Source organism: Belonocnema kinseyi, chromosome 4 (assembly GCF_010883055.1).
Source record: "Belonocnema kinseyi isolate 2016_QV_RU_SX_M_011 chromosome 4, B_treatae_v1, whole genome shotgun sequence".
Taxonomy (NCBI): domain Eukaryota; kingdom Metazoa; phylum Arthropoda; class Insecta; order Hymenoptera; family Cynipidae; genus Belonocnema; species Belonocnema kinseyi.
This window is the reverse complement of record NC_046660.1, coordinates 95,513,450-95,523,669: the sequence shown is the minus strand read 5'-3', so window position 1 is coordinate 95,523,669 and position 10,220 is coordinate 95,513,450. Positions and strand designations below refer to the sequence as shown.

Here is a 10,220-nt window from a genome sequence, read left to right as displayed (position 1 = left end):
TCCCTCGCCACAAATCGTCACAAAATCTGTTAAACCCCCTCACCCCTGGCAGTGTGACGCAGTTTTTGAACGATGTCCCTAAGGTGCTACCTCCACTCCATTCTTATTGCAATTTACCATACTTTTGGGCCACAAATTTCTGCCTTAAATTCCAATAAGTTATCATTCTGTCGTTCTAGTATTCCGAAAGTGAAATCTTGTATCAATGTTTTAAGGAGGAACCATCGCTACTGCCGAGATCAGTCGACTACGTAGTCATAATACCTACACGCGCATGACTTACTCAGTTGAAATCTGGCAACATTATGATCATGTCGCCGGCGACATGAATCAACGGCTGACTGAGATCCACAATGATCGCGACTCGCGATGTTACCAGATTGCGATAGTGAACGTTCAGAAGCGCAAGTTTCATGATTAATTTTTTTTTCGTGTATATGCAGGAACGAAATAGTTAATATTATTGTTTCATCTCAATTTTGAAATACTTGTTTTTCATTTTTAAAATTATCAATAATATCTTAATGGTGGTTTCTTAGATATAACTCAGTAGAAAGATAAAAAACGCCATCTCTCATAAGACGCAATGTTGAATATGTCGAATTTATAAACGTTAATAACTTATTTATAAAGTACCCTAAGCTTCTGAGATTTTAACTGAGTACTTTTGGTGATCATATTTAGATATCGTGTAAGTTTGGTTGAAGTGGTAATGAAAATTCTTGTAGCGATTCTACCTCCTTAATTATTCTTCCCGGAAACAGAAAAAAATTTGGCTTCTCATTATCAGTAAATGTCTACATGAACAAACTATCCAATTCTGATTAGCCTCTCCAGTAAAGTTGCCAACATTGAAGATAGCACTCCATAGTTCCGGGGTCACGAAGTGTTGAATGGAATAATGTTTTGTATTTTTTTAATTTGGAAGGGGATTCCAAGAGAAAGCGATAAATGGAGAACCCACTGTGATCCCTGGAGTATGCTTTGAATCCTCAATATATTTTTTTAAAATTATATACACAAACGGAACCGGATCGATCATCAGTAAGCAGAATGGACATTTCTGAGGTTTGCGGGTTGGTAAAGCTCAGAGCCGAATTCAGCTGCAGTTTACCGACACAAATACGTGCACATGCATACATATGGACTAGTTCATGTGTGCGTATAGTCGGTTACGAGCCAAGTAAAGATAGGCGGAGCTTTCTGGTACTTAGTCCCCACCTGCAAACCCACCTTTTATTCATATCCTACCCCAAGCTGATATTGCTGCCGCTCCTTTCTATTCTCTCCACTCTTTCTGTCTCTCTTACTTCCTCTCTCATTCTCACACAAATTCCCATATTTTCTCCCGTTCGCGACTTGCACACCAATATGTACATTGTACGTGCAGTGTACACAACTGGAAACTGTGCGATCCCACCCTAAAGAGACAGGTCGTTTCGCAAAATGCACATCCACACTATGTGTGAGTACACATTTATGCATTGCCTCTATCTCTATATATGTAGCTTCGAATAGCACAGCCATTTTCTTTGCATTTTCAGCAGTCAGTTTTTACTCTTCCTGTTCAACAGAGCTAGGACTTTAATTAGGACTTCTTACTCACCCAGGACTCGGGTTTCCTTGCGTAGGTCTGTAGGAAACTCTAGAGAGCATTTATTGGTCCTCCAGTCGTTTTCTCCCTCATTCTGTCATGAGAGAATGTCTTTTATCTCTATTAAAACTGATATCAAAGTGATAAAGAGTAGCAACAAATATCAAAATAGAAATGACTGTCAAAACCGTTTTTATGTTATGTAAAAAAGTTAGAAAATATTAATTAAAAATTATTTTTCCTCTACAAATACTTACTCTTCATGTAAATACAAACATTTTTTCTATTTGAAGTTTTTTTCTATAATTCATAGATTCCAAGATATTCATCGTTTAAAAAAGTGGTTTTTTTCAACAAAATTGTCATAACTTTAAAATGGCTTAATACAAAAAATCGCATCATGTTCTCATTTTAAAGAAAATACAAATACGCATATATTCTATTTTAAGTTTTTTAAATCCACACGTTTCTTTACAAATTACACACGTTTTTTGGGAGAAAAAAATGAAAAAAACTCAATTTTCAATTTTTGTTCACAAAGCAATTACATTTGATAGGTATTGGCTCAAACTTTAAAACCACGTTTGATTATTGAAAGTACATGAATTTTTTGCCAGAGAAACGTTATTTTCGAACAGTATAGTGAAAAAATTCAAAAAATGGTTTAAAATCGGTCAATATCTTTTTCTTCCAATCAGGATTATCATATTTTATTACTTTAGCATTTGTTAATTTGAGAAGATTATTGAATTCAAAAGCGTAAACAATATTTTTTTGTTCAAACTGTTTTTATTTATTTACGTGAATAGGCAAAAATGACATAACATTGATAGTACTGGTATGATGGAAAATGCAAAATCGGGAAAATCTTAATGAAAGAGAAAACATAAGAAAACGTTTTCAAAACTTTGAATAATTTTTGATCGATTGCTCAATTCTGACGGGAAAGGGAACTTTACAAATTTTTGTTTGTTAACATCTTATATTACTTTTTATTCTATGTATATTTTATTTTATAGTCAGATTGTTTCGTTTGAATAATGGAATTTTCGAAAAAGAGCATAATTTTATTGAAAAAAGTAATTGTATGCAAAGTTTTTGGTTTAGATTTCGAAATTTTTTATTTGAATGATGAAATAGTCGAAAAAGATTTTTTATTTATCATCACATACAGACAGACATATACAGACATAGAGATATGCAGACAGACAAATTCGTAAAACCCTGTTTTTATTAATTCAGAGGGTCTTAAAACGTGGAGATTTAACAAAAACGGAAGGATGACAAATTATGTTGTTTTAAATTTTCTAACAGTGTAAACTAAAGACAGTTTACAGATTAATATAAGATTTTATTTTATTTAACAGCATTAAAATATCATTTTTATCGTTAAAACGTTACTTCTTCACGGAGAAAAATAGATGTTAGCACAGACTATCTAGATATTAATAGGTAATATCTTAGCGATTTAACTATGGGACAGAAATCTAGATACTGAAGTAGAGCATCCGTGGATATTAAAAAGAAGATTTTAACTGACAATATCCAAGATATTAAAGGGCAGAATCTAAGATATTCAAGAAATATTTTTTAATTGTGCAAAAATTACCTGTAAAGCATGTCATGTTCTGTAAAATTCAAAAGAATGTTAATATCGTAGTCCTCTGTTTTGAAAATCCGAATCCTCAAGCATTTGGCTTTTTGCATAAATATGCGATTTTTGTGTTAAACAGATAACACACTGTTCAAGGCTAATATGAAAGATACCTGTAGCTGAGTCCTCATTTTCTTGAGAAAATTATAACATATCCAAAAACATTTAATCCATTTTCCACCAAAACTTAAAGTGCAATAGATATCCGAAAAACCACAATACACACGATGAAAGCTCAAGATACATACAAAATCTTTTGCCGCCACGCCACACGTCAGCGACCTTGCTCCGATAAAATTTAGCTTTTTTAATATCTTAGATATTAACTGTTTATATCATATATTTTATACTTGTAATATAAACAGATATCGCCCTTTAATATTTTGTATGTTGAATAGAAGATATTAGATAGTATGCCGTAATATCTATATATTATGGTTAAATGTCAAAGTTTTTAATATCTGCTTATCAATATCTATTTTTCTCCGTGTCAGAAGTAATTTAGTAGCTAAAAAACAGTTTTAAGCTAAAATAATTTAGAGCTATCATCTTTACACTTTTTTTAAGATTGCATTGTAGAAAGAGTTACTGAAATGTCAGTAGTTTTTCACTGGGAAATTGATTTCTTAATATTGGTTCATTAGTGAAAATTTAACATTGATTTCAGTCAATGGGCTCTATTTTCTTAGTTAAATTTTACTGGGAATTAATAACGCACTTCTGGACATTAGAAGCAGTGAAAATTCACTGCAATACCCGTCAAGTTTCATTTGTTTTCGTAGAGAAATATTCAGCATTTTTACTTAATCGCCAGCAAAATTCACTTCGTCGAGTGCCAAAAGAAAAAGCAATGCCATTAAATGCATGCGACAAAACTTTATTTTTGTAATATCTTCGTAATAAATAATAATAATGTTTATTTTATTATGTCAATAAATAGTTATTAAGATAGTATGTCATGCATCTAGGGGGAGAAGACGGATTTTTTCGATGAGTGCATGTTTCCAATACGAGTCTTAGGCGAGCGCGAGTCGGAGACGAGTATTGAAAACATACAAAAGTCGAAAAAAATCCCACTCCCTCTTGGCGCATACGATATGTTTTATAACAAATGGATGGTTTCAGACATTTCTCGAATTACAGCCATGATTTAAGCCCATATTAGATTTCAAATTAAGGAAGCATGATTTACAGTAATTTTAAAAGTAACTTGTGGTAACTTACCATAAATTGCACAAAATTCAATTTTAAACATTTTTATAAATTTACGTAAATTTATGAAATTTTTGGTAATTTATGGTAATATTACCGAAAATTTATGGTAACTTAAGATAAAATACCTAAAATTATACTATCTTGAAGTGTTTATTAATTTTCGAAAATTTATGGAAATGTTCAGTATTTATGGTAATTTTCCAGGTAAATATGGTAACTTACCATAAATTGTCCAAAATTCAATTTTAAACATTTTTATTAATTTCCGGAAATTTATGAAATTCTTGGTCATTTATGGTAATATAACCGGAAATTTATGATAACTAAAGATAAAATACCTAAAATCATATCTTGAAGCGTTTATAAATTTGCCGAAATTTATGGACATTTTCGGTAATTTATGTTAATTTTACAAGTAAATATGGTAACCTACCATAAATTATCTAAAATTCAATTTTAAGTATTTTTAGAAATTTCCAGAAATTTATTACATTTTTGGTAATTTATGGTAATATTATAGGTAATTTATGTTAAATTGAGCGACAATTCAATTTTAAACTTTTGTTTAATTTCCGGAAATTTATGAAATTTTTGGTAAGACTGCAGGACATTTATGGGTAAATTACCACCAACATTTTTATTTTATTTTAACATCCTGACAATGCCAACACAACGCGCAAGTCATTTATTGCATATTTTTCAACATCTATTGCATATGTTTTTGTGGAGAATGATGTGCTTTTTTACAATTGCAATTATTAACATCGCTAGAAAAATCATTTGCAATGTTTTTCTCCAAGATCTTTTCACTACAAAATCTGTTTATGATTTGTTTCGTTGAGGAGCAATATGGCTGTTAAATAATTGTGTGACCGAAGAGGCCCTTCTTCGAAGGGCGAAACGTTGAAGTATCACTAAATAAATAATTTTTTACCAGTGTACCGACAAACTATAACATCTTCTATTAATTATATCACCTGGTCGACACCAAATAACATCATTTAATAAATTACCCAAAATTCAATTTGGAAATGTTTATAAATTTCCAGTCGGTCTTTTATGGAAATGTGACCAGTAATATATGTTAACTTTCCATGATTACCGCAACGTTCTATTATCAGCAACCAAAATTTCCTTAGAGTTTTTACGGTGAGTAGGCTGAGTGTCGTAAATTGCAATCGTGCGTGTGTCACAAAAAAGTACTTTTCTAATACAATTATATAGAATAAACTAAAATGTAAGAAGATATTAACAAAACAAGAAACCAAAAGAAAAAAGGTTTAGAGAACCCCGATTTACCTTGGAAGGCCATTAAAACCACTCCCGAAACCTCCCGTAAACCGGAGTCCGAGTGTGACTTCTTTCAGTTCTCTTAAATTTAATTAATTTTCACCTTAAATTGGGATGAAACTTACCTTTAATTCACTTATGATTTCATCCGGAGTTCAGATGAATTTACTAATTTGCATAGATAGGGAAAAGACTAAACTTCATGTGTACATTTCCATGGTCATTTTATTTTTAATACAGCACACCTTTAAGGGGGTTTCGTGTATTTACAATAATAAGTCTTCGAGTGTCCCGAAAAGTGGCTATAAATTTAACGTCGATTAGCGACCCGATTGGAGGAGCAAATATCCAAATTTATCTGGAAATAGCAATAAAAAACATTGATCTTTAATATATAATACTACAAATTTCAAAAGTATTGACAATCCTTCTAGTTAAATTGCATTTTCCATTTCATAAAAACTGAAACTGAACGATCGCAGAAATGTCAAATCTCGAATACAATTCATGTAGGATACTTTTTTCGATAATGGACTACTAAAGAAAAATTAATGCCATTGCTGATAGTGTGAAGAAAATTAAAAAATGCTCGACAGTGGGTTGTACAGTGCTTTTCATTTGTCAATCTTTATAATATTCTTTAACTCAGTCTTTACTTTTTGCGGAGATGCTTCATATAATAACTTATCAACATGCAGATTTTAAAATTCAAATATAAAAATAAAATTTCATTATAGATTATGGCAAAACTGAAGTTTAAAACCCAGAATTAAACCAACTTTTTAAATAAGTGTTAGTAAACCTGAATATTTATCTAGATATAATGCCTACGCGTTGAGTGCTTTCTAATTAGAAGATGGGATTTTTGACTTCCGTTTCACGGACAGTGAAGATTGTTTTCAAATTCTGTGCATATATTTTGGGAGATAACGATGTTTTCGACATTAATTCAAAGTTATATCGACGATTGTACGGGAACAGCTTTGATTTAAGTGACGTGGAAATGAAAAGCTGGAACAGAAAGATAGAACCGCGAGAAATGGCAGCATTCTCATAGACTAATTTTTTTAAATATTTGGATAGACAAAAAGTATTTTAGTTTTAATATCCTGAATAAATACAATTTTTTAAAATTCATTTATTTAATTTTCTAAATAAATTTCTAATAAAGCGATTAACTTAAGATGAATGCCTGATTTCTCTTTAACTTGCCTTAATATTACATATTAAATAGATCATGTAAAATATTTTATACTTCTCCCGGCGATTCTGTCTTTTTTCCAGGCAAGAATAACTATTTGAACAATCTAGATGTTAATTTACTAGCTCTAAATATTTATAACGGTATTTAAATCGTTAATTTATAACGTAATATACAAATATACAAGCGGCCGCTGTCAGATTTTCGGACGAATGCGAACTGTAGTTAATATTAAAATTAAGGTAGACTCGTTGACGGATCTCAGCCAGAATGGGAATTTTTCTACTGGCCACCAATTCGCCGGGTTCACATGTAAATTCGCCGCAAGTCTCCCGGAGATGTGATCATGTTGCACTGAGGGCAGAGCTTTTTTGCACCCTGTAATCAAAAGCGATGTCATATGATAGCATCACTAAATCCTTCAAACGATTAAGATTTTAGATTCTTAAGCTCTGGAATAAATAGCACAAACACAAAATTCAGGTCACTGTAAAAATGTCAGAGACAGTTATCATCACCAAAAAATCTTCAATTTTTCTTTTTGGTTTTTATATAATGAGAATGTCTCACCCCAAACGAATGCTTTCACACAAAAAAAACTTAATTGAACCAACTCGTCATAAAACATAATCTAAGTTGCCTTTTAACTCTTGAAAAGTATATAACTTTACGAAATAAACTTAAATCTTGATAATAGGATTCAATTTTTTAGCATAAAATAGAAGAAATATGAGATCAAAAAATATTTCTTACCAGAGTGTGAAGCCAACATTGTTCGCAGTGCACATGCCAGCAACAAACAGAAGTCACTGGATTCTTGAAAGGTTCCTGAGTAACAAACAAAAAAAAAAGAAAATAGATAACTAAAATTCTCCGTATTTTGAATACACACTCGAGCTTTATATAAAATTAATATAAAATGTATTTTAGAATATAAAAAAACAAATAGAATCAGGTATAAGGTCATTGAAATTTGATTATTAAATTACCATGCAGATCAAGCATTTGAAAGGCTGCCCTCGAGTTTCAGCCTCTAGTTCTTTAATTCTTCCACGAAGAGCCTCGATGACTGGAACTTCAACTTCCTTCTTCGGAGATGCTGAAGGTGAGTTTTCATCGATCTCGTTCGATTGGCCTGAGGGAGTAGTACAACCAGGCTCTGGTTTAACTTCTACATGCATGCGCATTTGATCTGGTGGAGTACGCGGGAGAGCGTTGGGTGATATCACCGCTTCCCGGAGAGCATCTCGCTCCTTTTGTTCTCTCGAATTTCCATCGACTCTCAATGCTACAATATCAGCCTCTGAATACTGCGGTGGTCCAAATTGAACTGTTTCATCTCCGTCAACAATCAGGTCCACATCATCTTCTTCTTGCTGACATCCTCCCGTAGAATTACGATTACTCGAAGATGTTGCTAAGCCTGCGGCTATAACAAACAAAAAGAGACATGCAATTAGGTTTTACTTTAAAAGAAAAATAGGACCCGGTTTTTTTAGGATTCCCTCTTAAAGATGAGGTGAAATTTTGTTTTAAATTCTCACCAGAAAATCCGCCAACAAGCATGGATGTGGCTCGAACTCTTCTTTGTCCAGCCCATTCGTATTCCTCAAAAGTCTCAGAATCGCCCTCGACATCGACTTCTTCGTCATCGATATTCACGTTTGGACCAGTGGAATTTCCGTTGTGTTTGTTGAGACATCGTTCAACATGTTGATTCAATTCTTCCGGCGTTCCCGAAAGTCTTTCGTTGCAAACTGGACAGGCTGGTTCGTCGTGTTTCCTTTTCCGATTCTTAAGTCGAATCCTACCCTGCAAGTACACAAGGTAAAATGTGTTTTAATTATCGATCTTATCAGCTTTGTCTGATGATACAGAATTAAAAAAATGAATATGTATGCGGAACGCTGATTGCAAGCCAGAGCTCGTTAGTATCACAGTCGTTAATCCCCTGTAAGTTTTTAACTCTCAGGGCGAGAGAAGCAAGAATTGAATTTAACTGACCATGGACAAGTTTTAACATTTAAAAAAATTAAATTCCTGACTTCTTTAACTTGAGTGCTCCTTGCAAATTACAGGTGGAGATATCCATTTAATTAAACTGTAACAGCAGGTTTAAAAGTTCAATCTGAGAAATATACATTGATTTCCATCTAAGTAACATATATTTTTGTTATCAATTTAAATAGACAGACGTCGTTAAAAAAGAGTTATGAAATCGGATGTAATCATCTATGTAAAATACAATCTATGATATTATATTATATATGCATGGTATCCGACATATTATAATGTGTTTAGAATTTCTTGTGAACTATAATGTTGTAATAGCATATTACATTTTTTCTGCCGAACTTAAAAAAAGTACTAAAAACTGAATGTAAGTTTTTTTAAAATAAGTTTTAATTTTTTTAATATTTAAGAAGTATCCTTTTTGAAGTTTTTGCGGGAAAATGAGTCATTGCTGAAATGCTGATTGGGTGAATCAGCGGCAGTAATGCTTCCAGCAAGCCCACCATGCTTCACTAGAAAGGTATTTTCCGAACGTGAGGTATGAAGGTCACAGTTGTTTGAGCAGGCTTTTCGATACTTTTTAAATATACTTTTTTCACGAGCGAATAAATACGTCAAATCACACGAGTGGGGACTGTCCGCTGATGATATACATGATATCTTTGGTTCAATCTGCACAATAAATGCTGCACTTCAATGCATGTGACTCAGTGCACTGTGGGTCAAGCTTATCATTCGAGTTGAACCAGACCTTTTTTTAATTTACAAATTTTTTTAGAATTTTATACAGCATTTGAAATATATAATATCTGAAACCCATACCTCTATCCCATTTATACGTTAAAACTCTGTTTTTAATAAAAAGATAGAGTATGTATACATAAAATATGGATTGCAACAATACACACGCAAACATGTTAATAATGTGGGTATAGAGAAAAGGTTAATCTTATGATCTATAAAATCATTTTGCCACACCCTTTAATTTCAACTTGTAAATTATGAATGTAATTTAGAACGAATATTTCAATCTTTCAGTATTTTAAGCTATGTCCATAGTATTTCTGAAGATCTTAGGTAGCGTGGACCGGGATAAGACTGACTGCCGGGGCAATAACGACTTTGCAAATAACATGGCTATTCATTAAAAATGTTAATTGTGGGTCCGGATGCAATAAGGGCACATAAAATTTTTTCGTGCGAAAACGAAGTCCCCTGGAGGCTTTAGAAAAAATTTTCGAATTTTAATTTTC

The 10,220-nt window shown here is 32.4% G+C and overlaps 1 protein-coding gene across 2 annotated transcripts in view; it reads right to left on the bottom strand.

Moving 5' to 3' along the window:
- Window positions 1-5,962: 5,962 nt before the first annotated feature.
- Window positions 5,963-10,220, bottom strand: part of LOC117171508 (E3 ubiquitin-protein ligase Rnf220-like) — a 272,836-nt gene continuing 268,578 nt past the window's right edge. For both annotated transcript variants that reach the window (XM_033358879.1, XM_033358878.1), the window contains 4 exons: window positions 8,499-8,766; window positions 7,944-8,383; window positions 7,708-7,782; window positions 5,963-7,332 (listed from right to left, as the gene is read on the bottom strand). In XM_033358879.1, the coding sequence (XP_033214770.1) occupies window positions 7,261-7,332; window positions 7,708-7,782; window positions 7,944-8,383; window positions 8,499-8,766 (855 nt within the window). In that variant the 3' untranslated portion in view covers window positions 5,963-7,260. The remainder of the gene's footprint in view (window positions 7,333-7,707; window positions 7,783-7,943; window positions 8,384-8,498; window positions 8,767-10,220) is intronic.